Source organism: Vombatus ursinus, unplaced genomic scaffold (genome assembly GCF_900497805.2).
Source record: "Vombatus ursinus unplaced genomic scaffold, bare-nosed wombat genome assembly UNPS02014820.1, whole genome shotgun sequence".
Lineage (NCBI taxonomy): Eukaryota > Metazoa > Chordata > Mammalia > Diprotodontia > Vombatidae > Vombatus > Vombatus ursinus.
The window spans coordinates 21,054,495-21,082,458 of record NW_020954598.1 but is presented as its reverse complement, the minus strand read 5'-3'; the positions used below and the strand labels follow the sequence as shown (position 1 = coordinate 21,082,458).

The following is a 27,964-nucleotide window of genomic DNA, read 5'->3' as shown; positions in this document are numbered from 1 at the left end:
ATTGAGGATAGGGCTGGGGACAGAATGTGAGTGGATAATGGAATAGGGGAGAAGCAATTTGATGGGTAGGCCAGGGTTTCTTCTAAGTATCAGGTTTTTAAAACATTATTTTTACATGCATTTATTATTTCTCCCTCTCAGTGCCCCTCTCCCTGGAACAATGCAATTCAAACCAGGCCAAAAAATAAAACCCTCATAACAACTGTGCATAGTCCAGCAAAACAAATTCTCGCTTTGGCCATCTCCCAAAACTCTGCAGTTTAAAATCCATCCTTTCTGGCAGGAGGAGGTGGTGTACTTCATCATCAGTGGTTTAGCTCAGTGGTTTGATCAGAGTTCTAGAATTTTTCAAAGATGTTTTTCTCTGTATTATTGTCATTGTATAAATTGTTTTCCTAGTTTTGTTTACTTTACTCTGCATCAGGTCGTAGAGAGGTCTGAAATGGCTCATTTGGTCATTTCTCATGGCACAATAATATTCCAGCAGTCAGTAGTCAGCATTTGTTAAGTACTGAGGATACGAATTTGGGGGGTGGAGGAGAGGGCAGGGAGGAGACCAGACTTGATGAAGAAGTCAGAGAAATGCCAGAGTAGTTCAGCCAGTTGAGAAATAGGGAGATGTCTGAGCTGGGATATTTCCTTAAATGAAGGTTTGGAGTTCATGGCCTCACCCTCCAGTCAGAAGGCCAGAGGGTGGGGATGAGGCAGAGTCCCAGGGCTGATGAGATCCTCCAGGATGAAGAGGTTATCCCAAGAAGGAGCTTCCTGGGGCACGGTGGGGAAATCAGCCGTGTCACCCCATAATATTCTGTCACATCCATATACCACAATTTGTTTAGCCATCCCCAGGAGATAGGTGCCACCTTAATTTTCAGTTTGGGGCTGCTCACGAAAAGGGCTACTATAAATATTTTTTGTCGGTGTAGGTCCTTTCTCCCTTTCTTTTATCTCTTTGGAATATAGGCCTTTGTTGTTGTTCAGTCATTTTAGTCACGTCCGACTCTCTGTGATCTCGTTTGAGGTTTTCTTGGCAAAGAAACTGGAGTGGTTTGCCATTTCCTTCTCCAGTTCATTTTACAGATGAGGAACTGAGGCACACAGGGTTATGTGACTTGCCCAGGATCACACAGCTAGGAAGTGTCTGAGGCCAGATTTGAACTCAGGTCCTCCTGACGCCTGAGCTGCCCTCTCTCCACTGAGCTACCTAGCTTCCCCAAGTATAGGCCTAGTGGTGGAATAGCTGGGTCAGGGATATGTACTGCAGTCGCTTTGGGGGCATAGCTCCAAAGTGCTTTCCAAAATGACTGAACCAGTTACATCCTCACCAGCAGTGTATGGATGTTCCTGTTACCCCACAGCCCCTCAAACATTGTCATCTACTCTTCTATCGTCTTTGCTGACATAATGGATGTGAGGTGAAACCTCAGAGTTTAGCATCGGATGTTTAGCAGAAAGCAGTTTGGAACATCTTCCAGAGAGTGGGGTGGGGAGGAAGGCAGCCGTTGGTGTAGGTCCCCTCTCGTGACAATCTGGAGTAGCCAGCTTTTCCTTGGGGTGCTAGCCTCTTGAGATAACTAGCTTTGGGCAGCCTTAGCTGTTGGTATCGACGTTTGGTATCAGCCAGGAGAGGGAGCACAGAAGACAGGCTGACCAGGGAGGCTGCCTCCCTTATGTATCATCAGAAATTCACATTGATGGCCCTTTGTCGTCACCCGGAGCTGGACAAAAGGTTTGTCTGTGTTTTCTTTCCTCCATTCTCAGTGCTCCTTAGACCCTTCTCTAAGGGTGGCAGGGCCGGGCTGGGACAAAGCAGTTTCCCCAGCACTCCCCTCTGCCCTGACCCAGTGACGCTGCACTTGCTTACAGGTCACCTCTGGTGCTGGAGCTTTGAGGGCAGTTCTCATACCTAGACCAGGTATGAGAAAAAAAAAAAAGAAAAGCCAGGGCCTTTTCTATGTATGCTGCCTATCTGAAGGGCCAGTCTGCTGTCTGGAAGAAGAAAATTGCTTTGGGAGTGCAGGCCTTGTGTGAAAATGCCTTAGAAATGCAAGTGTGTCCAAGCACCAAAGCCTTTGCCTGGATTCTAGCGTCTGGTTTTTAGATACTTTTGTCCAAATTTCCCTACCTCCCAAGACTTTTTAAGTATTTTAGGTACTGAAATCACTTATTTGAAAGCTTTCACTCCCTTCCTTTCCTCTCCTCCACAAGGGAACCCCAGGCCCCCTGGGGTGAGAAGGCCCCACTGGAGATGGAAAAGGACATGAGATAAAGGGAGCCCTGATCCTCGAGTTACAGGGCTCTCAGCCTCCCATGGTCTGTGGGCATGAATGGGGTGTCTCAGAGAGGGTGTGAGTTTTCCCGCTGACCAGTTAGGGGTCGTTCTGATCCTCCTTCACAGAGCTAGCCAGCCGTCCAGAGGGAGGCCTGCTGGCACCCTTCCCCTCTTATGCCTCCTTGGGACAAGGTGGGAGCCTCAGATCCAGGAACCCCACAGGAGGCATTGGTGTAGGTGGGACTGAAATCCAGGGTCCTTGAGTGTTTCTGTCCCTGCTATTTGTGAAAGGACAGCCACTGGAGGCAGAGCTGTGGGAGTCTGTGGAGAGAGACCAGGAAGACGGGTTCCTGTCCCTTCCCCCTCCCTGTCTGGAACCCCCACTGTGGAAACAGGGAAAGGAGTGCGCTAATGAGGTTCTGGACACTGTGGAGTCTGCTGCCCCTTTGGTTCTGCCTGGATGTGCACCCCCTCTCTGGGCCGCCAGCACCATCGTGCCTTCTTGATCTCAGAATGCAGAGATGCTGATGGGTTTGCCGTGCTTCACAGCAACCTGCCAGTTTTCCATTTCAAAAGGGAGTAACAGTCTGGGGGAGTCCTGTTAAGTGGAGTAAAGGGAGGAGAGGAGAGAAGAGTGAGGAGGAGGTGGGGGGAATAGTTCTGACAGTGGATAGAAGGAGCTAAGGGAAGGGGACGGCAACTGTCCTTGGGACAGTGTTTGAGCCTGGAATCCCCCCGGGCTTGTCTGGGAGCAGCCTGGCTATCTGGGAAAGAACCCTGGCCATCCCTGGAAAGATCCCCAGAGCACTGCATTTATCTCAGGAGCCCAGCCGCCGGGATGATCAGGCCAGTTCCCAGTTTGTGGGGCTCCCAGCCCCAGGCCTCACTCACCAGGCTTCTTCCCTACTCAGCTTCCCAGGAAGCCGGGGCCCCTTTTGTGTCTTCAGGCTGTTTAGGGTCTAGGCCTTGAGCCTCCTTCCTCATTAGCCCCTGAGTATTTGAGGGGTGAAACACCTTGTCTGCCAAGTGAGGAAAGATGGGAGTCATCCTGCTCCTGGTTGGGAAGGAGCACTAGCTCTCTGCTCCCCTGCACATCCTCCTTCTCAGCCTCCATGGCCCGACCTGGCATCCCTTCTCTGCCTCAGAATAAAGGCACCCTTCCCTCAGCCACCTCTGTGAGGATTCAGGACTTAGTGCCCCTTAGGTGCCCCTTCTGGAAAACCTTTCCCATGCTGCTCTCTCTCCTCAAGTCATCCAGTACTTAATGTCTATTTATAAGCTGTTATCTTCTAATAGAATGTAAGTGCCTTCTGAGCAGATTATTTGTCACTTTGGGCTTTTTATCTGATCTTTGCACGTAATGAGGGCTTAGTGAATTCTGGCTTGTTAAATGAAGAGGAAACAGGCAGTAGAGATGCCCCAGAAGAGAGAGGCACGGCCTGCTTCTCCTGCCCTGGTCTCAGTGTGCATGCCTAGTCCTCCCTCCCTATGATTGCTTGTTCTCAGAGGTGAATCCAGAGCAGTCCATGTCATGCCCCATCCTGCCCGTTGTGCCAGGGCTAAGGGCAGGGCTTCTCCCTGGCCAGGGAGAGAGCTCTGGAGTGGTACTCCTGGGCTTGTTGGTTTTTGTTCAGTTATTGTTCAGTTGTGTGAGTCTTTGTGACCCAATTTAGGGTTTTCTTGGCAAAAATACTGGAGTGGTTTGCCATTTCCTTCAGCTCATTTTCCAGATGAGTAAACTAGGCAAACAGGATTAAAGTGACTTGCCCAGGGTCTTACAGCTAGTAAATGTCTGAGGCCAGATTTGAACTCATGAAGATGACTGTAGACCCGGTGCTCTATCTCCTTTGCCACTTAGCTGGGCACTGGACATTAAAGAGTTAGAGCCATCCCTATCAGCCCAGGGCTCAGGTAGCAAATCAGCCCATAGTTGGTGTCCAGCTGATTAAAGCCATTACCTCCTGAGTCCCAGGGTATGAACCATGTAGAGTTGACATCTGCTCAGAAGCTCCAGGAAAGAAGAGGTTCTGTCATTGTATGGGATGCTATGGTCCAAGCATCGAGGGCCTCGATAGTGGAGAGTTGATGAGACTTTGTGTAGTTTGTAGCCAGAGATGTGAAGGCTAGCACCGTCCTCTCCTGTCTCCATCCCCTAGCCCACCGCTAGCTTGTTAAGGGAGATAGCAGCTGCCAAGGTCATCGAAAGCAGCTGCTCCTCTCATTCCAAGGCTCGGTTCCCAGAACTCTCCCCCCACCCCCGTCCTTAGATGTACTCATTTTTGTATCTCCTGTCTCCCTTACCTGGCAATGCTACCTGCTAATTGGCACTGTTTTCCCCTGTTAGGCAGGTTTGGTATTATATGGAAGAGACACAGAGTTTCTCACTCACATGATCCAACTTCAGTTTATTGAGTGACAGATAGACACACCCTATGGGCACAAGGTAGCTACAACTTGCTTGTGCATGTCCCTGCTGCCCGATGGGTCTCCATCTTGGGTCCACGAAGCCTCTGGTGTAACTGTGTCTGAAAGGTTGGTCACATACAGACAAATAATCTGACTGCTGGATAGCCCAAGGGTGTTGAGTGTCTTTCACGCTGACCCTCTATCAGTGGGTGAGCTCCTGAAGGTAGCCACGCCAGTCTGGTATAAACAAACCTCCCATCCCCTCTGAATACACCTATCATAAGGAGGTGAGATAAGGTTAAAGACTGTGTAGAATTCCTCTGGAGTTTGCTAGTATTCATCTGTCACTCTAGCTATCTCTGTCTGGGTGAAAGGCGGCGATCTGATTGGATTGGATTACCCCTTTGGTCCTGGCACAGAGAAAGAGTTTGAGCACCAAGAGTATGGTTAGTAATCAGTCCAGCAGGGAGCACGGGCATGGACCCAAATTGGGCCAGGCTGGTGCAGAGGGAAGTAGACAAAGAGGGATGCCCTCTGTCCTCTGTCCAGGTCCAGGTTCCTCACCTTCTTCTCTTCCCCAATCCTCTGACAGCCTCTAACCTTCCTTAAATATCCCATGGCACCATCTTGTTCTGTTTTTTGAGAGCCAAGTAGCTGACCCTTCTGAATTCACTGGTTCTTTGATTCATTCAGGTAAATGATCAGTGAGCACTTCCTACGTGAGAGAAATCTCTGTACTTAGGGATTCCATAGTATAGCAGAGAAGTAAGATATGGATGCCTGTCAGTACAGGAAGAGGCAGAGTGCAACAGGGGCCCACACTGAGGCACAGACAAAGTTCTCCGGGCCATTCAGGGACGGAGAGAATATTTCTGGTTAGAAGGGAAGTCTTCGTGGAGCAGCCAGCATTTGAATCACAGGATCATCTTAAAGAATGGGTCAGCTCTCCAGCTAAAGATGGGTGGGGATTCTAGGCCTAGGAAAAGTGTGAGCAAAGGCAGGGAATTGTGGAACATGTTTGAGGAATGAATGACTGATGGTGGGAGACAAGGCTGGGAAAGAACCTTGAATGCCAACCTTGGGAGTATGGGCTTTCTCTGGTAGGTAATAGGGAGCCATTGAAAGAGTAGGGGTGAGGTGATGATGCAGTGAGAGTCAAGTGTATCAGAGGAGAGACAAAGGTCTAACTGGATGGAACGGCCAGTTAGGAAGCTGGTATGTAGTCTGGGTAATATGGAACAAAAGTTGGTAGAGAGGTAGGGTTAAAGTTAAGCTGTAACCTTCCATCCTCAGAGGCTTGTAAGCAAAGAGCAAAGTCTAGTCTGCTGCCCTCTCCTCTTTTACCCCATATTACATGACTCAAACCCCTCTAGCTACCTGCTCAAGGAATCCAAGTCTGTTCTGTCTCCTCCGGTCAGTTGCCCCCTCCATCATCTCCACTCTTGCACTTATTTTCATTCTCTCCCTGTCTACTGGCTCCTTCCCTACTGCTTATACACACGCCCATCCATGACTCCTCTATCCTGATCTTTCCACCCTTGGTAATTATTGTCCCATATCTCTTTGGCCCTTTGTAGCTGAACTCCTGTCTACAGTAGGTGCCTCGACTTACTCTTCTCTCACTCTCTTCTTAACCCTTTACAGTCCAGCTTCTGACCTCTTCTTTCCACTGAAGCTGCTCTCTCCAGAGTTACTAGTGATCTCATAGTTGCCAGATCCGATGGTTTTTTCTCAATCCTCATTTTCCTTGGCTTTTCTGCAGCCTTTGATACTGTTGGTCATTTCTCTGCTCCTTGACACTCTCTTTTTTTCCAGGTTTTCAGGTCACTTTTCTCTCCTGGTTCTGCTCCTCCTCTGTCTCCTTTGCCCGATCCTCCTACCGATGACACCCTCTGTCCGCAGGTGTCCCTCAGGGTTCTGTCCTGGGCCCTCTTCTCTTCTCCCTCTACCCTACTTCCCTTGGTGATCTCATCAGCTCCCATGAATTTAATTACCGTCTCTATGCTGATGATTTTCAAATCCACCTATCCTGCTCCAGACTATCTGCTGACCTCCAATCTCACGTCTCCATCTGGATGTCCAGGAGACCCCTGAAACTAAACACGTCCAAAATGGAGCGCCTTGTCATTATCTGTCTGCCCCCCTCCTACTTCCCTATTACGGTAGAGGGCACCACCATCTTCCCAGTCCCTCAGGCTCGAACACCTAGGAGTCATCCTGGACCCCTCACAGTCTCTCGCTGCGCGTATCCAAGCTGTTGCCAGCGCCTGTCGATTTCCCCTTTGCAACATCTCTTGAATATGCCACCTTCTCTTCTGTGCCACTGAGACCACTGTAATGCAGGCCCTCATCACATCATGCCTGGACTGTTGCAATAGCTGCAGGTGGGTCTGCCCTCCACCCATCCTCCATTCAGTCACCAAAGTGGTTTTCCCAAAGCATGGGTCGAATCACGTCACTTCCCTACTCAGTGAACCTCGGTGGCTCCCTGTCGCTTCCAGGGTCAAACACAAAATGCTCTGTTCGCATTCAGAGCCCTCCATAACCTAGCCCCCGCCTCCCTTTCTCGTCTTCTTCCACCTCACTCCCCCGCCACGTTCTCTTGGATCCAGTGACATTGGCCTCCCAGCCGTTCCACAGACGAGACCCTCCATCTCTCAGCTCTGTCCCCCTTGCCTGGAATGCTCTTCCTCCTCCTCGTCACCTCCTGGCTTTCCTGGCTTCCTTTAAATTCCAGCTGAAATCTCACATGTTACAGGAGGCCTTCCCCAACCCTCTTAATTCTAGTGCCTTCCCTCTTTTCATCATTTCCCGTTTATCCTGTTCATAGCTTGTTTGTACCTGTTGGTTAGCTTGTTTTCCCCTCCGTTGTGAGCTCCCTGAGGGCAGGCACTGCCTTTTGCCTCTTTTTGCATCTTCAGTGCTTAACTTAGTGCCCGGCACATAGTAGGTGTTTAATAAATGTTTATTGATTGATTGAACAATCAGTTACCTACTCAGAGTAACACCAGAGCTTCCTTGATGTCTCTGCCAAGACCCGTCCCCTCACCCACTCCTTCCCTTGCTCAGTCAGCATTGGAAGGAAACTTAGTGCTTGTCTCATACAAACTTTTCACATATGGGGAAACTGAGGCCCAGAGGTTAAATGATTTGCGCATGATCAGCATCACTAGAGCCAGCGCTAGAACCCAGTGCAGGGTTCTGTACTCACATACCACACTGCCTCTCAGGTTTCCCCCCTTCTATCTTATCCTCTTAACTCCTTCCTGACTCCCTCCTGAGGCTCCCCTTCTAGCTCAGCAACACCAGCTGCTATAACCAGTCCTCCTATGCCATTGGCTCAAGGCCCATTACCCTGCTGGTTACCCTCCTGGACACTCCTAAGCTTAGCAGCGTCCCTCTTCAGGTGTGGCCCTGGCCCCACAGAAGGTCTGACCACAGAGGGACATCGCCTCCTCAGTCCTAGGACTTAGGCCTCTCCTAACGTGGCCCGGGCTCAGCTTAGCATTGTGGACTGCCATGTCACACTGCTCACTCTTGTAGTGATTGGTGTTTGCAGATCACGAAAGTCCCCCGTTCTTGTTTTAGACAAGCTTTTGTATCTCCTGCTTGTCAAGATAAGACTGCATTTGCCCCTCTTGAATTTCATCTTACTATTAACCCACGGTCCACAGATCACCAAGGGTCCATGGATAGATTTCAGGGGGTCCATGAATTTGGATAGGGAAAAAATGACTAACTTCTAGCTGAAATTTACTATTTACTTCAATTATTTAAAAACATTATTCCAAGGTGTCTCTAGCCTTACCCAGACTGCCAAAGGGGTCTGTTATACCGAGGAAAAAAAAAAGGTTTTAAGGACCCTTGGATTAGACTCTGTGCTCTGCTCTAACCTGCAGGATTCTTCTGGATCCTGACTCTCACTCAAGAGTACTCACTCTCCCTCCCAGCTCTGTGTCCTGGTGAGCATGCCCTTCTGTGTCTTTGTCCAAGGCACTGATGCCAAGCGGAGATCCCTGTGCTCCTCCACTGGAGACCTCCTGCTGAGTTGACATTGAACAATGTCGGGCAGCCTACCTCAGACTGTCTTTCCCACTTCCCCAGAACAGGTCCCTGAGCCCTTTTGTCCACGGCTGAACTTTGTTCTCATCACTTCTTTCCTCCAGGGGCCATCTTCACCCCCTCCAGCTAAAACCAGGGGACTCGTGCCCGGTGCCACATGTTTTACCGAGGCTCATCTGGTTAGTACCCCTGTGGCTGGGACCCAGACAAACTAGAGTAAGAGTTAATCTCAGAATCGTTCAAGTTATAAAAATAAGAGGATAACTTTGTCCCATAGCCTTGAGGTTAGAGTCCCAGCAGAGATGAGCCATGCCCCTTAGAGGAGACCCTCCTGATTCCTGAGCTTGGTTTGCCTTGGTTTACCTCCCTCAAGTGCCTCCCCAGAAAAGGTAGGAGAGGGGCCCACCCACCCCACAATGCAGCCAGTAGCACAGAGGCCCCAAGAGAAGGCATGAGTCCCCCACCTGCCAAGAGTACTGATGCCGTCATAGCAAACTCCATGCCTCCTCCCCCCAATTGCCCACCTGTCCTTTCCCGCTGGCATTTATCCCTCTCCTGCTTCCTACTTGCTTTGCTTCACGGCTCCATCTGCATAGAACAGCTTTCTCCTCTGCTGGATAATCAATCAGCAACTTTTCCGTCAGCCTGGGCACAGGATGGGAGGGCTGAGCTGACCCAAGGTCCTTTCTCCTTCAAAGGACACAGCCCATGTTGGTTGCCCGCTTTGGCCTGTGGGGTGTAGCCCTCCAGGACATCAGGCCTGCCTCTGCCATTTGGAACAATGGTGCTGCCCATAGAACTTTCCAGAGAGACCAACCTTCTTAAAAGAAAAAAAAAAAAGAGGTTTTCCCAGAGGCAAGGAAGTTCCCTGTGACCCATGCATCCTTGAAGCTCAGACTGGGGTCTCTGCTGAAGTCCATCAGATCACAGTCCTTTCTCTGCCTTCCTGGCAGCCCTCCCTTCTTTGTAGTCCCCTGGCTTTAGCTTATGTTAGGCCCCTGAAGCCCCTTCACGCCCCTGGGCAGCTCCCTGGGGATAGGGAAGAGGGTTTGCTGAGGCTTAGGAGAGGAAGCTTTGACCTGGGGAGACACTGTGCCTGAGAGGCTGTCTGGAGGCTGGCAGAAGCAGGCTCATGGGATGATTTTTCCCCACCCTTCCCGTAAGCAAAGCCATGGCTTCTAAGCATTTGGGAGCTTGAAGGCCTGCTCCCTGAGTGGGGGTGTCCCTCTTTTCCCACCTCTCCTTTTTCTCTGGCCTGCCAGCTGCCTTCATCCTCCCTCCTCGGGCTCTCATGGGGAGCTAGGCCCAGGGCAGCTCCAAGAGGCTGAGCCAAGGTGTAAATTGCATGGCAGGCTGCCTTTTCTGAGGTGAAAATGAAAAACTGGGAGGCAGTGGGGCCCCTCGGCCCTGCACGATGGTTGCCGCCTGGCCTCGCCTGCCTCCTCTTTTCCCCTCTCTCTTCATCTCTGCGGCAGCCACCTCAGCTGCTTGCCTCCTCCTTTCCACATCTCCTCCCTTTTCACCCACTTGTCCTGTTCCTTCACCAGCCTTGTCTCCTTGACCACGCCATGTCTCTCTCCCCCCCATCTTTCCCTTCTGGCCCTCCTGACACTGGACGCAGCACCTGGTCGGGGGGGGGCCGCCCTTAAGGGGGTGCGTTTTGAGGTTGGGGTGAGGGGAGGTGTTTAATTTTACCACACCATTCCCTGTTTCCTGCTTGGCTTTCTAAGCTGTTTAATTTTAACTTGGCCAGCCTTTTCCTCCTGACAAGCAGGGGCCCACTGGCCACTGGGAGCAGGACTGAGAAGAGATAATATAAGCTCCCAGGGTGGGATAATAATGGCGTGCTGCATTTGTGAGGCAGCCTCCCTGCTGAGGTATCTCAAAGCACTTTGTACATGTCACACGTAGGTCTGTCTAGGGATGCCCAGGCACGTACCCCCACGTATGTGCATGTGTGCGTCTGTACATTTCTTAGTGTGGTGGGTAGATATGGGGGTGTGTATATAGCAGGGTCTGTCTATATAATTAAAAATAAATATGCATCACTTCACCCACCACTGAAATGCCACCACCCTTGGGTAGGATGCAACAGCTGTTTACCAGCTGGGTGACTGTGCTGCCCAGGGACTCCAGCCATGGTAGTGATGGAGGACAGGGGAGAGGACAGGGTGGGCAGGGACACAGGCCCCACCGTCTTCTTCCCGAGCAGATGCTTGCTCAGGCCTCCTCCTGCTCCAAGGTGAGATGGGAGGAAGGCTGGCAGCGTCAGTCACAGCATGAGGACTTTCCCAGGTTCGGGGGGTGGGGGAAGTATTCTTCCTCTAACCACCGAACCAGCTGCCTGTGGCTGCCCTCTTCCTCCAGCACACCTTGAAAGAGATACTCGGCACCCTTCTGTCTCAGGGCCCCAGAGAGCTTTCTGGGTACCTGGCCCTAACTTTTCCTTCTCTGTCACCCTCTCTTTGGGGCTCTGAAGGCTCCCATTAGTGCCCCTTGGCGCCCAGCTCGTAGCACCCTGTGTCCTCAGCAGGATGTGTTCCAGGGCCTAGCCAGCAATCTGGAAGAAAGCAAGGACGTTGCAGCAGAATTGTTTGTCACCGGGGGAAGCTTGATTTGCTGGCCACCCTGTGACCTGCCCTGCTTCCAGGTCGCTGAGTACCGCCGCCCTTAGCAGAGGTAGGTCCCCGCCTTAGCACCGCCCTCTGACAGGGTCTGCTGCAGCCAGCACCCTACCGCACTTCCTCCTCTCTCCTGCTTAGGACTCAGAGTCACATTCTCATCCCCCTGAGGCCCAGGGTGCCGGCTTGTGGACAGCCTCTTTCCTCCCTCCTGTTAGCTCAAGTGGGAGGTGAGGGCCCTTCTCTTTTCGCTCTTCACTGTTATCATGTCTCATGGTTTTAATTATCATCTCTGTGCAGATGATTCGCAGATGTATGTACCCAGCCCTCCTCTGTCTCCCGAGCTCCAGTGGCGTGTTGCCAGCTAGCCGCCTAGTGGATACCCCATAGGCATCTCAAATTCAGTATGTCGGGGCAGCTAGGTGGCGCAGTGGATAGAGCTCTGGCCTTGGAGTCAGGAGGACCTGAGTTCAAGTCTGACCTCAGACACTTGACACTAGAACTGGGCAAGTCACTTAGCCCCGATCACCTGACCAAAAAACAAAACAAAACAAAACAAATTCAGTATGTCCCCTCCCTCCAAACTTCCCAGACAACGTGAAGGGCACCACCATCCTTCCAGGTTTGCAATCTTGGCATCATCCTCGGCTCCTCACTCCTACTCCCCCCCCCACCCCAAATCTTAGCTCCTACTCCACAGCATCTCTTGTATCTGAACCTTCCACTTCCTGGTGCAGGCCTCTACCACCTCTTACCTGGACTATTGCAATACCCTCCTGATCAGTCTCCCTGCCTCTTCTCCCTCCCCACACCAGTCCATCCTTTGAAGTGATTTTTTTATTAATTTATTTTAATTTATCAATAATCACTTCCATTAGCTTCTGAGTTTTAAATTTTTCTCCCCCTCCCTCACCAGGACAGCACACAATCTGATATAGGCTATACCTTAAAGTGATTTTTCTAAAGCCCGGGTCTGACTGCCTACCTCTCCTCCCCGTTCCCTGTCCCCTACTCAGGAAGGTCCATTGGCTCCCTGTTATCCCTAGGATCAAAAAACAGTCCCTGTTTGGTATTTAAAGCTCTTTACAACTGGCCCCTTCTTGTCTTTTCAGTCTCCTGGCCTATTGCTACCCTCCACACACACTATGGTCCACCCGACTTAGTCTTCCTCACATGACATTCCATGAGTGCCTTTGGACTCAGATGTCTTCTTTCCTCATCCCTGGAATGCTCTGCTTCCCGGCCTCCAGCACTCAATCCCTGGATTGCCTCAAGATTCAGCTCAGATTCTGCCTTCTGCAGGAGGCTTTCCCCCAGTTGTCGTCCCCTGCCCCCAGCCGCAGGTGCCTTCCCCTCTGAGATGAACTTCCACCCTCTCCTTTACGTCCCTAGTGATGTCCGTGCTGTCCCCTCCATTAGAATGTGAGCCACTTGAAGGCAAGGACTGTGTTTGCCTTTCTTCACGTCCCCAAGTGCTTAGGTAGCTGGGATAAAGTACATAGTAAGTGCTTAATTAATGCTTGTTGACCCAGAAAGAGATCTCTCTTTTGATGTTCCTCCAAGAACACACCATGTCCCTGCATCCCCTGAACCCTCCCTTCGCACCACGGCTCCTATCCCCATGCCACAGCACTGCATCCTGGGAAAAGCCGGCAGAGTCGCCCCTTCTCTAAGCTGTGGAGCCCCCTCCCGTCACCCTCCTCCTGCCTCCTGCCCCCCAGCAGCAGGAGCAGCCAGCCTTTCCCTTCATTTTAGAGCCTTGGCTCATCTGCAGGGCTTCCCTGTGGATGACCCTGGGGCGATGGCCAGGCCCAAGCAGGATACTGGAATGCCCCCACACCTTCCCTTGAAGACCAGGACATTTGTCCAGCCCTTTGTCCCTTTTGGAATAGATGCTATCTCTCAACCAGCCAGGCTCTGGGGTTTAGATTTTCAGGGAAAAGGGCCAGTAGATGAGGGGTGCTTTGTGTCCCCTTTTATCTTCACCTGCCTCCTGTCTCCTCGGGGCTGGTACCCAGGAAAAACAAGTGTCTTTGACATCTTCTCTTCCTCTCCTTCCCCTCAAGTGTAAATTTTGACAGGACCTGGCTTGCGTTTTAATGACTTCAGTTGAGCCGCAAATGAAATTTTAATTAGTTTGTGCCACACTCTGGCAAGCAGCTCCCTGGGCAGAGTAAGGAGCAGGGCCGGGGTGGCGGGGTGGCTCTGGGCAGAAAAGGAAGGCTCCTCCAGGGCCCACTTTGTGGGGTGGGACGGGCTGTAGGCGGGGATGCCCGAATGGAGGAATGGGGGCCAGGAGAGCCTAGGCTCCCTGTGTGTGATGCCTCAGAGAATCCAGAGGGAAGGTGAGGGGAGAGAGGCTGGGCCTGGGCCTGCCAGACCCTCTGTTTTTTCTCTCTTCTCTGTTCCTCTGTTCTCCCTGATGGTTTTGAGATGGAAGCCACACAGGAAGGATAGAAGATGCGGTTTCCATGGCAACAGAGCTGTCCATAGCCAACAGCTTCAGAGCCCGGGCTCTCCCAGGGAGGCAGATATGCTGAGCAGCCACAGAATTGGCCCCCACTTGCTGGCAAGGGGGTTGAGGGAGAGCAGGTAGCAAAGGGTCACCACGGGGGCGGTAACCTGATGTAGCCATCCCTGCCATCCAGGACCCTGCAAGAGGGGCCACAGGGCAACAGAAGGTTAGGTTTCCTTCTTGTCCTCAGAGCTTTCTGAAAAGTGGAATGGTCTGAGGTTGGGGGGAGTACTGGGGGGCGCGGATCTCTAGGAAACCTGGCGAGCTGGCACTTCAGCCTCGCACCCAGACCGATCAGTGGGCCTTACGTGGCCTTTTGAAGGATTAGCACCATCCTGCTGGCTGTCTCAGGCTCCAGCTGCGGGGCAGCCTTGCCCACTGCTGCCCTTTGCACCAGCTGGAGGCCCAGGGCTGAGCCAGAGATGCTGAGAAGGTCGGTCATTAACTGGACCCCAGGGAGTCAGCCAAGCCTGTTTTCTTTGTCCCGTCCTCCCCCACTGTGGCCTCCTGCTGATGAGGTGAGAGCCAGCCTATCATTCAGCTCTCTTCCCTGTTCTCCTGTTCTCTGAGCAGGGCTTCCTCAGAAGGTCATGAGCTCCCCTCTCCAGGGAAGGGCAGCAGTGCCTGGGGTCCCCGTTAGGAAGAAAAGGGTAAAGACTAGTGCCTGAGAAAGGTGGTTTCCTTTCCCCCCACTCCCAAGTGCCAGGGGCCTGGGTGATCCCTTCTCTGGGCAACTCTCTGATCATCTTATGTGTGGACTCCTTTTTCTCCCAATTCCTTACATAGCTGTGTTAGGGTCAGGACCTGTAGCCTCTGTGCTTCAGCTCTCGATGTGGGGGGCTCAGGGAGCCCTCTCCCAAGGGCCTGGGCAGGCTACAAAGGGCCCTGTGCCCAGCCTTGTTATGCCTGATCAGTTTTCTGATTTGAAAGGTTTTGATCAAGCAGAGGAAGCAGTCAAACCTTCCCTCCTTTCTCCCCAGAAAAGGAGAGACTCACTTGTATTCTCCTCTCCCTTGCCTCTGACCCCAAGGTGAGGAGGGGAGTCATGGGGGTGGCCCTTTTGCCCTGGGTGATACCTCTCTTGTGGCATTTCAGTAGAAAGAAGGCTCATTTGGGAGCTGGAAGTGAGCGTTGGTCGCTAAAAATAGTCCTGTTGTGAAGCTTGGCGTGTAAGGGTGACAGCGGCGAGGTCTACACAGTAATCTCCTCTGCGATCCAGAGGGTAATTGTACTCCCAGAGCAGGAAGAGGCTTGGCTTGGAGCCCTCTTCCCCAGGCCACCCTCTGGATTGCTCTTGACCCTCCAGTCAGAGGGTGGCCTGGCCCAGGCTGCTTTCGTGGAATGGGTAGAGGACGAGTAACCTTCTTCCCATAGTCAGGTTGGGAAAGCAAGCCTAGGGGCTGGAGGAGTGTGTGCAGTGGGCACCTGGGGAGCCGTGAAGCTCAGGCTGCCAGCCCCCCAAACACAGGGGAGGTGATGCTCTCCCAAGCCTGCCACCCTGTCTCACCAGCTCTTCTCCCATCCCACTTACCTCAGCCCCTACAGAGGGCTAGGCAGCTGTGGCCCTGATCCTAGGTGTGGCAGGAGGAGGGACGTATTTGTTTCCTGTCCTCGGCAGTTGGCACAGCTTGGGAAGAGGTAGCCTAGCTTACGTGGACCCACTTAGCCCGCTCCTAGCCTTCCCCTCCACAAAGTCACACCTGGTGCCATGGCTTCTTTCTGAGCCTCCTTCCAGTGTCTCTCTGTGTGAGGGACAAGACCTTGAGGGCTTTTGGCTCATGGGTACTATTCCTGCCAGTGCTGAGCAGTGCCCAGAGGGGAGCAGAGGCAGTGCCAGAGAATCAGAATCTTTCTGAGCTGGCAGCAACCTGCAAGGTGTGGGTGCTGCTGACTAAAGGTTGCAGAGGTCACCAGGAAGAGAGGGCCTAGCCCATGATGGGGATCCCCAGCTTCTGGAACGTCTCGCCTAACTGGCCCCCTGATGCCTCCTGGACTGGCCCGTAGTGAGGTAGGGGAAACATTAGGGTTAGGGTGGCTGCCTCACAGGCCCAGCAAAGTCAGTCCCCTTTGGAACTCGTATAGTTTGGGAGCTGGAAGGACCATGAGAGGACATCTCTGCCAATTCCTTAATTACACAACAGGGGAAATTGAGCCCAAGGGTCAGAAAGGTACTTGCCAAGGTCAGACTAGGAGTAAGTAACCAAGCCAGATCCCAAACCCAGGCCCCCCAACTTCTTTCTGGTCCAGTGTTTTTTCCTTTTCCTTTTTAATCATTCACTTAACAACCATCAACCAGGCAATAAACAAACAAAAAAAGAACCAAAAAAGAGGGTGATACAGGAAACTGAAACTGTTTTTTTTTTAAGTATTACATCACAATAGCAACAAAACTTTCCTGCGTGTCTGTGTCCCCTTCAAACCTTCTCTGTGCTCTTTCCAGTCCATTTTTAGATGTCTCACTGATGCTCTTCATTCCTCCTCTTTTTTGCATCACTTTTATTACCTCCCAACTCCCACCGTACCTTTACGCCTAGATAGAAGGCCTTCCCTTAGCACCAGTAAGTACAGTCCATAAAATAAACCATCTCCACTGTTATCCTTGCCCAGGGACGTCTCTTTCTGTACCCCGGGCCATCGCCTCTCCCCGTTCTTCTTTGCCCCTTTGGCCACATCATCCCCTCCTGCAGGGTGGTACAGTGGGCATCTCATGCTGCCTTTTTCTTCCTCCCCTTGCCCAAGGAGCGGAAGCTATGTGCCCATCCCAGGCTGGAGATCTACCAGCAGGACCAAATCCACTTTGTGTGCCCACTGGCTCGACAGGGTGACTTCTACGTGCCTGAGGTGAAGGAGACGGAACGCAAAAGCCGAGCAGCTGCTGAGGCTGATGACACCCAAACTGATGTCACAGGTACACTACGGAGGGGACGCGATGAGGGGGAGGGAAGCTGCTGCTTCCCTGCCTCAGTTAATGCCGCGTGGGTCCCCAGCTGTGTGCTAAGCCCTCTAGGGGATATGGAGGAAGAAGTAGACGTAGTGTTGGCCCTTGGAGACCTTCTGCTCCAATTGGGAAGACAAGACAGACAGCAGATACACATGCTGAATTCTAAAACACTGTCAGCCATACATTGACAAGCGTAGATGAACACACCATGTCTACAAGCACTATGTCTAGGTAGGTACTGTCTGGGCACCCTCAATTGAGGAAGGCTTCCCATTAAAGGTACATTTGAGATGTGTTGGGGCATTCGTTGGCAGGAAAACAGGGTGCCATCACCTTAAATAGTCAGAGGAGAGGTCAGAGGCCCCACTGGACCCTCACCCTTTGGCTCCTGAGGGCCCAAATCAGTTAAGGAAGTAGATGTTTGCCTTCCAAATTTGGGAATGGAGAGGGGGAGATCATGTCCCAGGTGCTGGAAATATACTCCATCCAGAGAGTGTGCATTGATGCCCACCAAGGGGTGTGCTGGAACCAGCTCGTACGGACTGGCTTAGGAGAGCAGTCGTTACATGTTCGTCAGGAACACGTCAGTCTCAGAAGCTGGCCGTTGCTGCAGATGAGGACTAGATTTAAGAGAAGAATAGAGGAAAGATATTAATAATGCAGACTAAACTTAAACGGGTGTCTTGCACTTTCAGAAAGCCAGCACCCTGCCTGTATCTCTGCCGTATGTGGGGCTAATGCCCCACAGGCAACTTAGGAAAACAGCCATTCATGGCTTAGTTGGGGGGAAGAGGAGGGAGGAGCAGAGGCTGTTAGCTGCCCACCCTCTTAGACCCAAGGGACCAGACCAGAAGGTCACCTCGCCCTCACCCCTGTCCTTAGTACAGGCTGGGGAGTGACCTCTTGGCCTGGACACGGCAGGAAATTTGCTTTGTCAATCCCAAGTAGACCCAAGGGGCTGCCCCTAAGCAGCTCATGTTGTGACCCATGAGAGGTCACATCGAACCGTAACTGGGGTTTTGAGCAAGGGGGGAGGTGTGGTGTGGAGAAGACTTAGCCTACTGCCTTGGGGGCAAAAAAGTTTCTCTATTCCCAGTTTTCTCCCCAACCACCACCAATATTGTCCTAGTTCTATAGCTCGGTTCCTCAGCTGCCGAGGTCACTGGGGAAAGTAGGGGAGAGTATGTGTAAGGGGGGGGTGCAGAGAGGCAGTGACTTGCTCCCCAGGAGACTGTGTCTAACACAATTAAGTTCATCTGCCACTTAATTACCTCCCTGGGGCACAGCCCAGGCCAGCAGTGCCCTCAAACCAGCCTTGCATTCCTTGGTGCTCCCACTGTGGACACAGGACATGGCACAAGGTCAGAGCAGACCTCAGGATGGGAGCGGATAAGGAGAGGCCAGGGTGAGTTGTGAGCTTCCGATCTCACCCCCCCCACTCCCACCCTAGTTCTTCCTCTCCCAAACATAGCCTGCCAGTGCTCTTGAGGGCCTGCCTTGGCACCCTGAGCCCTCCTCTGCCCTCCCCCCTCCAGCTGGCTGCAGCCCCCAGGCTCCCTCAGGGGCAGGGCCATGCCTGCACCATCACCCCCAGCCTGTCATCAACCCTTACGCCCTTTTCTGCCCTTCCCCCATTTCTCCCAGGCCCCCTGGCAGAGAAGGCAGATGGGCTTGCCCCTTGCTGCCAAGGTCCGTCCTGCCCACCCCTGGGCGGGATCTAGCTTCCTAACTACCAGGTGCATGCCACTCACCCAGCAGTGTGCAGTGGGTGCCTGGCTTGCCTGTAGCTCAGCCTGTCCCTGCCCGTCTCGCCCCGTGGCTGGGACGCAGGAGGTGAAAGGGGGTGATTAGCTGTCTCTTGGCTGCTATTACATTGATGTATTATTGAGTACCAGGAGAGGAGATGAATATTTGATTGCACATTAAGCCGGCTGCTGGGAGAGAGCCTGGGTATGGGGTTAGGGGCTGAATAGTGACCATCGTGTTTCTCCAGTAGCAGCTGGAACTCTGGCAATTTGGAAAGTGGCTTGCCAGGCTCCCTACCTGGCCAAGAAGGTGGAGGGAGAAGGCTCTCTGTGTTCCCTCTGGGGGCCCTGATGCCTCAGTACTCCTTGGTCAGTGTTGAAATAGAGACAGTGGGAAGTTTGGTTCTATCTGCCGGTGTTCTGAGGAGAGAGGCTCGTAGCTCAGAACGGGAGGGAGTAGGAGCCACTGCTTCCACGTGCAGGGTTTGGGTAGCGGGCCTCGGCGTAATGAAGCAGAGTCTGAGGGTTGCCTGAATGCTCAGAGCACCCCCTTTTCATTAATCTGTTCATCCTTGTGGAAGTGAGACCTGAGAATCAGACCCATCTGGACCTTTCCCAGCTCCCACTCTCCATAGCTGTGGAGTTCATGCATCAGGATGTGCATCGGGGGACAAAAGACAGTCCTTGCCTCCTACCTCTTTCTTTGTGAATGCCCTCCCCTTTGGCAGACAAGAAGGAAGGAGACCCTGCAGGTTGAAGGCCACTCTGGTTAGACCTCTGTTGTGGCCGGGGCGGGGTGGGGGGAGGGGGAACACAAACAGAGACTTCTGGCATTCCCCTCAAGAGTACCATCACGATGGGGGAGACATACCTAGAAAAAATGGAGGCTGCCGTGGATCTTCCTGGGAAGCTGTGCTCTGACCTTTGTCTCCTAAAGGGTCTCCTCCTGGAGGTGGTCTAGGCAGAGTCAACCCTGCCAGCACTCCGAGACGTCCCCTTGCTTGGCTGAGATCTTCCGAGTCTGAGTGTGGGGCAGAAGGTGGGGGTGGATGCCAGCTGGGTGACTGCCAGCTTCCCCTGGCACCCAGATCCCAGGAGAGCCTGTATGGAGGGAGCGGGAGGGAAGGACATGACAGTTTAATAAGGCTGGAGAAAACTGCTCCTCCCCTCCCCCTCCTCCTCCTCCTCTCCCTCTTCCCCCTCCCCCTCCTCCTTCTCCTCCTCCTCCTCCTCCTCCTCCTCCTCCTCCTCTCTCCAAGTGCTCAGTCTCCTTTGGTCTTAAAAAGAGAGTTCAGTAGCTACTCCAGCTCTGCTGGCCCCCAGGGGCACTAATTATTATTTAAAGAGACATGTGTTGCTGCTGATGAGCGGGTGTCCTGCCTCAGGGCTGCGGAAAGATTGTCTTCTGATCTCAGGGCCCCTGGGATGGGAGTGGGGGGTAGGGGGTCACCAGCAGGAGAGAAGGTGCGTCCACACAAGGAAAGTGACCAGGCAGGCTCCAGAGGCATACAGAGCCTGCCAGCCTCTGCCCCTACCATGTTTCTAGCCTCTCCATCTCTTGTCCCATCTCGCTGGGGCACTGCTAGCATGGGGGGGGGGGGGTAATCCACTGGCACCCCTAGAGGTAGAGGAAAGCATAAGCACAGAGTTGTATTAGGTCCATTTACAGCCCCGAGCCTATTCTCTCTTTGAAATGCAGCTCATCTGGAAAGGCACCACCACCCTAGGAGGCCTGGCTTGGTGGGGCCTCAAAATGGCAAAGATGGTCATTTTGTGTGGTCAGTCAGCATATGCCACTGATTTTTGAGCCCAATCCTGTAGATTCCAAAAAGGAATAGGATCCCAAGCCAGCAGCTAACCTAACCCTAATTCTGACCCCCTGTTGGGCTCTGGGGGTGCCCCATCCCATTATCCTGCCCCAGTGTCCAGCCAGATCTGCCACAGAGCTCCAACCAAGACCAACCAAAAATTCAAGACCAGCCCAAAATTCAGAGCATTTACACCCCCCGCCCCCAGCAGCGCTTAGGCTCTGGGCTCTGTCACTATCACCATGGAGACAGGGAACCAGGGAAGCATCGTGCTCACTGAACACAGCTAACCTCTCACCTCCCCAGTGCTACCACACCTGGGCCAGGCACCAGGCTGGGATAGGGGTGAAGAGGCAATTCCCCTGTCCCTCATGTCTCCCTGCCTCTGCAAGGGCAATGCTGGGGGCAATAGCTTTCCCCTCCCCTTCCCTTTCCTGGTTTCTCCTTTCATCAGATAGCCTTCCCTACAAAAGGGAAAGATGGCCAATTTTAAGACAAGGCAGTGTGATAAAGTGTTTAAGGCTGGGAGTAAGACATGTGGACGTGGGGAGCTCTCCTGCCCACACCTCCCTGCTGCTCCTCTAGCACCAGTAGCCAGGGCCCTAACTTAGCCGTCCCCGTTCCTCTCATCCTCCTCAGCAATCCTACCTGCTGCTTGAATGCCTATCAGGGCTTGGTGTTTAATCCTAGGGGGCAGAAAGTGGCCTTTATAGCAATTAATCTGGGGTCCCCAGGTTGGGGGAAAGGGCCATGGCTCTTCTTGGTCTCAGCAGCCCCCTCTGGGGTTTAAGAATTTGGGGAATATGTTGGATCCATCAGGATGTTACTAGGGGACAGGGGCTGCTGCTGCAGAGGCTCAGAGAGCTCCCCCTTTTAAGGTAATATCTTTGGGCATTGACCAGCCATCCCCTTTCACCCAGGCCTCAGTCAAGTGGAGCCGAAGTACCCAAATCTCTCTTCACTTGTTTCCTTCCAGAGACAAAGGCCTCAGGGGCCTCTGCCTCCATTCTGCAGCAGCCAGATTCCAGCTTCTCTGTCCCCAGCTTCTTAGGGGGCCCGTTGATTGGCAGCCTCGTCACATTCTTTCTGTGTGCCATCTTTAGCCAGGGGACATCTCTGGTTTGTTCCTTCCCTAGACCCACAGCAAAGGGACAAATGTATCAGGGGAGAAGGTGGGGACTGCTATGAGTATGCCTTTGTTCTCCCTTCCACCCCACATTCCCCAGGGCCATAGAAAACATTAAAGCTAAGTAAGAGCCAGGTTCATCAGTGAAGAGCTGGGGAGAGTAGCCAGGGCTTTGTGGGAATGCAGGGAACCATAGCTAACACCAGAGAGGTAGGCCAACCGAGCTGAGGTCCACACTCTCCCTCCCTCCCTTTCTTCCTTCCCTCCTTCCCTCTCTTGATGGCATGGAAATGTGTTGGCTAATGGTAGCACAGAGGTGGCATCTTTTTTTGATAGGCTTTGCCAGTGATGTGTGTGAGTCGTCCCCTCTCCACCTTGTATAAGAGAGGAGTGCCTGGGGAGGAAGTCCCCTGCCCAGGTGGTCTCAGTCCTGCCTTCAGGAAGCCCCTGGGTTTCTCAGAGGTTTGACTTGGGCTGTGCCCCCGCTCACCAGCCCCTTCCTTTCTCTCCTGCCCCAGGAGCTGACACGCTGAGCGACACCAGCTCCATTAGTCTGGATGCAAGCCCTGGGAGCCGTGAGAACTCCACCACCACCTCCACCATGTCCCCCGGTGTGGCAGGGCGCAGCTGGGATGACACAGATGACCGGAGTGAGCACAGCTACAGCGAGTCGGGCACCAGTGGTTCCTCCTTCGAGGAGCTCGACCTGGAGGGTGACGGCGCCTCGGGCGACCCTCGCTTTAGCCACGAGGCCGAGCCTCCCGGGCCCAAGTGGGCCAAAGAGCCCAGCACCCCAGAGAAGGATGAGGAGTAGCTGCCCCTCCTGGGCAAGGCCTCTGCCTTTCAGCCCCACTCTCCTCGGGCTTAATCAAAGAGGAACTGATCCAGTTCATCCTTCCCCACCTCTAACCTGGCCTGGCTGGGCCTGTCTCTTGCCCTTCTTCTCAAGACCCTTGGCTCCAAGGGCTGGGGCCCGGTGCAGCCCCGGCTGACCCTGTGGGTCTGTAGAGTGGCTCGTTGCCATCTCCTGACCAGGTTGGGGGGTTGTCGTACTCCCCCCCACAACCCTGAGCTGTTTTCTCTGTTCTTTCTCCTCACTCCCTGGCCTGTTATTCCCAGGCAGCTGGAGGGAGCACAATCTCTTCCCTCCCATTTGCCCCTCCCTCATCAGTCTCTTTTTCAGACTTACATTGGGACTTTTAGGATCCAGAATAAAGCAGATGATTTTCGTTTCACTCAGACTCAAGCTGCAGATTTCTTTACTGGTCCAGGACCCCCAGCAGTCACTGCCGTTCATACTCTGCCAGCTCCATTAGGGTCACCAAGCACCAGACTGGACTGTGGGGAGATGACTCAGAGTCTCCAAGGAGTAAGGAGATGGGCTGGGTGGAAGGCAGGTACCCATCACTGGAACAATCCTGAGGTAGGGGCTGGAGCCCTTGCTGTTTTCTTAGCATCATGGATCCAGAGATGAAAAGGGCTTCACTGACCCATTTAGTCCAACCCTGGGATTTTAGGGAGGAGGAAATTGAGGACCTGGGGAGGGTCACTGACATACCCAAGGTCACACAGCTAGGATCATTTAGAACCCAAGTCTGCTGAATGGAGTCTCACCATTGTACCACACTGCCTGCTTTTTTTGGAAAGAGCTTTGTGTGGCCTGTAAGGGCCTTCCCTGCTCCTTTAGTCATTGCATCACTGAGGTAGGTGGGGGGCAGCCCTTGGAGAAGAGGCCCACCCTGGACTATTGGGGACCGTACCCACTTTCTGTTCTCAGGGATGTTCTGCCTTCCAGGCCCCTCTGTCATCCCTACGTGGCTCAGTGACTGGTATAAGAACACACTCCAGGTGATGTTATGCTGCCCATACATGTGGGTCTCGCTGGTGCGTATATATACTTATGAGCAGGCATTCCCTGAGGGGGCCGAGGGGCAGAAGTAGACTGCCCAGATGCAGGGAGCCAGGCATCTTGTGCCTTCCTGGTTTGAGGGGCCCTGCTCGTGGTTGACTTAGGCCTCCCTTTTGCATCGTGTGTGTGTGTGTGTGTGACTCCCTTTACCCCCAGCCTTCAGCCTCTGTTCATACTGACCTCATCCACAAGTCTTAGAGCAAGGAGCGGCTGCTGGGAGCCAAGAGAAGTGGAGGAACACAGCAAGCACGATGGGAGCTTGAAGTTCACCCGTCTTTCCAGATCCTTCCGACAAGTCATGGGGTCTTATCCCATTGCTACCTTGCTTTCCTGGAAGGGATTTTTGGTTTTATTTTGACGTGATGTCAGGGTGTAATGTTGGGCTTGGAGTTAGAAAGACCTGGGTTCAAATCCTGTCTCAAGACATTGTGCAACCATTAACAAGTCATGTAATCACTCTGTGCCTCAGTTTCCTCATCTGTAAAATGGGTTGTACTCTTTGGCCTCTCAGGTCCCTTCAGGCTGTAAGTCTGATCCTGTGACTTACGGAAGCAGTCAGGGAATGAGGCTGAATGAAGCTGCCCTTTGAGTGGCCCCCAGATCAGAACAGGAGTGCCCCCACATGTGACTGGGATTCTGTTTGTCCTCTGCTAGGGTCAGGTCTCGGTGTGCCCATCTCCATGTCTGTGTGCCTGTTGGTGCATCTGTGAGAGCCACTCGCATAATAAAGTGGGGCTCGTATCCATTAGCCCACGAGTGTCAGGGTAGTGTTTGATCTGCCTCTTGGTAGGAGGAGGGGGACGGAAGCTAGTTCTGTGGCTCAGGACAGTGGGATGACTTCCCTGCTCCCTGAGTGGCCTGTGCCCCACCCAACTGATGCCCTGTGGTGCTCCCAATCCTGAGGTGGGAGGATTGGAGAGGATTGGTGGGCAGGGAAGAAGACAGCGTCAAGAGCCTCTTCTTGGAGCTGTCCTGCCCTCACTCAGTTTACCGTCAATCCCAACATTAATCCCTTCTTCCAACTGCCATAATAGATGCTTCTTATAAGTTGACCCCACACCTGATGAAAATTGGACCTAGGACTTCCTCTCAGAATCCCTCCACAGAATCACATTATCTCCAAGTGGGAAGGGACCCACAGAACACATCTAATTAAATCCAAGCCTGAACAAGAATCTGTTTCTGGTGATTGGTCATTCAGCCTTTGTTTGGAGATCTCCAGTGGTGGGGAACTCATTACCTTGCGAGACAGTCCAGGACACCTTTAAGTCACTCAAGTGTTTTTTTTTTTTTAATTTACATGTAATAGAAGTTTGTATCCCTGAAACTTCCACTCAATCCCACCCTTTGGAGCCAAGCAGAATATGTCTAATCTCTTCCACATGAAAGCCTGTGTTCTTCCCCCATACCTTCCTACCTTACCCTCATCCTGAGGCAGTTTTGCCTCCTAACTATCTTCTGGGAAACCTGGATCCCCAGTTTTGGGGCTGGAGAGCTGAGGAAGAAAAAGGTGAGAGCGTTGATTCCCCTACTCCCTCCATTCCTATCCCGGGCCTGGACAAGGATGGAGTAGTGGTGCCTGAATGGGGAAAGCCACCTGCTGGTGGAGGAGGAGGAGGAAGAGGAGGAATGTTTACTGAAGGAGACAAATATCGCTGCTGCTTCCAGCCCTTTGATTCACACAAATACACACACATGTGCAGCCACATACATACATATGCGCATGTACAGATGCAGACACCAGAACACATGTAGATGTAGGTACGTTCACTGCCCCCCCACCTCCTCTACCATAGTGCCTCGTGAGCAGGAGGAAGTAATATTTCATGTTGATGAGTATCTTAAGATTTATCAAGCACTCTAACATGTATTATCCCAGGTACCAGCAACGTCTCAGAGAGGGACAGGCTGTCAGAACTAGTCAAAGGTTCTGAACATGTTTTAGGACACACCCGTGTAGTCACTCTTGCAGATAAAAAATAGTCCCACGAACTGACAAAGGGACCCCAGCTCCATGCCCTTAGGAAGCCCCAGGCATCTTCATATCTGTCTATCCACTACCGCTGCTCAACCTCCCAATGAAGAAAAGGAAAAAAGGGTAGTGGGGCGGGGGAAGGGAAGGGAATCACCTAAACGCCATCAGTTGCTCTCAAAGTATAAGCCTGGCCTCCCTCTCCAGGGAGAAATGAATACCATTTGACAGGAGGGACAGAGGCCATCAGCACTGAGGGTTAGAGGAAGAACTATCCTGGAGCCAGGGAATGGAAAGTGGCTAGTCTAGGCTTAGGGAAGAATCCAGACTAAGGAGAGGGGCAGCCAAGAAAAGAACTAGCCTGGGATAGAGGCCACGGGACGGATGGTCCTTCGCCAGGGTCCGGAGGACGTGCACTGAGGCTAGGTTAGCTCAGAGTTCAGCACCTCGGCCCGGACAGCTCCGGGGCTAGGCGGTCTGGAGGGGGCAGCTCGCCCCACTCCTAGGGCTGGAGGGAGTAGCGAGGAGCAGGGGGAAAGTCGGAGAAAGGGGTCAGGGGAGGCTGGAGAGGGTAAAGGGGGAGAAAGGAGAGAGGAAAAGGAGAGGGAAAGGGGGGGCCGAAGAGGAGTGACGGAGCGGGCAGAGCCAGCAGGGAGGAAAGGGGAGGAGGGGCCGGGGGCGGGGCGGGCGGGAATGAAAGCGGCTGGGAGAGCTGGGCGGCAGGAGAGCGGCTCGGAGCCGGGCCGGAGCCAGAGCCAGAGCCAGAGCCAGAGCCAAAACGGAGAAGCCAGGAGCCCAGAACCCAAGCATTCGCCGAGTTGAGCTCCGTCTCCGAACCGAGCCAAGGCAGGTAAGGCGAGCTCCGGCTCCCTCCCTGGAGCCTGCGGGGCCGCCCTGCCCCAGCCCCAACAGCCCCTGAAGGTGGGGAGGATGAGCCCCGTCCTGCCTTCCTCTTCTGCCTCAGGGCTCTGACTCAGTCTGGGTCCCTCTCCATCACTGCCTCTGTCTCAGTCCCTCTGTCTCTTTTCAGTGTTTCTGTCGTTTTCTCAGTCCATCTCTCCCCCGTCAGTATATCTGAATCTCTCCTCCACACCCCCGTCTGTCTTGTTCCTTGTCCTTTCTTTCAACCCCCTCCCTGTCTCCCACTTCTTGTTTCTGTCTCTGCTTCTTCCCCTTCGCTGTCTCTGTTTCTCCTCCATTCCTGTCTTTCTTCTTCCTCCTCATCTCTGTTTCTCTTCCCCCCCTCTTGTTTCACCCCCCTCCATGTCCATTTCTCCCCACTCTTCTCTGGTTGTCACCCCCTTTTGGAATCTCCCTCCTCCGTCTCTAGAGTCTCTGATCTTGCCTCCTCCATTTCTCTGTCTCTCCTCCTATTCCTGGATTCTCACAGAGTGTCTTATATTCTCTTATGGAGAGAATGGGGTTAACCCCATATACATAAATAAGGGGTAGAGACAGGGCTCTCATGAGGAAGAGAGATCCTATTGAGCCAGGGGAGAAAACAGTAAGGACAGGTGGCTATCAGGGATGTCAAAAACCTTGGACTGGGTTGTCAGAATACTTGAAACCTAACCAGGTGACCCTGAACAAGTGCTTCTTTTCCCCTGGGCCTCAGTTTTCCCCATCTTGTGCCTTTTGTGAAAAGGTGACATTTCCCAGGGAAGAAATGTGTACATTTAGCTGCAAGACTGTGTGTGAACATCAAGGAGTCTGTATGTGTATATGAGGAAGGAAAGCTGTATGTGTGTTGGTGACAAAGAACCCTTGTATGAAAATGTGTAGGCTGGGGGGGGGGGACTGACGGGAGATATTTGCCAAGCTGAGGAAACTGAGTCACTGAAACAGCATCTCCTTCTCCTGCCCTCACCCTTTTACCTCAAGGTAACAGATAGGAACCTAGACCCAGCTTTTAGGTGCCTTCCTGATGCCTGAGGGAAAGTGTAGGAACTAATGAACTTCCCCTCACATTTCTGACCTGAATCACACACATTCAGACACATACACAAATTTGAGCACACATTGAGAAAGACATGCACAAATGCATATAGACACACCCACCTGTATATACACAGGCAGCCATATACACCTGTAACACACAGTTACTCAGCCACACAAGCAGAAATATAGACAGCCAACTATGCGGAAGCTTGAAATGCCTGGTTTCCCTCTCATCTTCCCCCCTCCCCCCCACCACACACACATCTTGGTCAACTTTTGGGAATCCATCAGCAAAAACAGACTAGGAGGGGACTATGTGACACTGGAAAGACACCTAAGTTCATCCAGCTTGATCCTAGCCACCCCAGGTCGCCAAGCTAACTCTTAGAGGCCCCTCTGTCTCTTCTTAAAAGAGCCTCTGCCCAGGTATTGCCTAGAAACTGAATCACACAAATCAGAGATCTTAGCATGCACTGCTGTTGTGATGAGGCCCTCACCAGATACTGTGCTGTTTAAACCAGGTATCTGAGAATGCTGTGACATTTGCATGAGATCTCCCTTCACTTCTGTCCAAGGCCATGTCTCCTTTCCCAGGCCCAGTTGAGAGACATTCTCTCTCTCTCTCTCTCTCTCTCTCTCTCTCTCTCTC

The 27,964-nt window shown here is 52.7% G+C and overlaps 1 protein-coding gene across 4 annotated transcripts in view; it reads left to right on the top strand.

Moving 5' to 3' along the window:
• TEX264 (testis expressed 264) overlaps positions 1-22,731 on the top strand; it is a 41,288-nt gene extending 18,557 nt beyond the window's left edge. For all 4 annotated transcript variants that reach the window (XM_027837100.1, XM_027837101.1, XM_027837102.1 and 1 more), the window contains 2 exons: positions 16,616-16,784; positions 22,015-22,731. In XM_027837100.1, the coding sequence (XP_027692901.1) occupies positions 16,616-16,784; positions 22,015-22,310 (465 nt within the window). In that variant the 3' untranslated portion in view covers positions 22,311-22,731. The remainder of the gene's footprint in view (positions 1-16,615; positions 16,785-22,014) is intronic.
• The last annotated feature ends 5,233 nt before the right edge of the window (positions 22,732-27,964 follow it).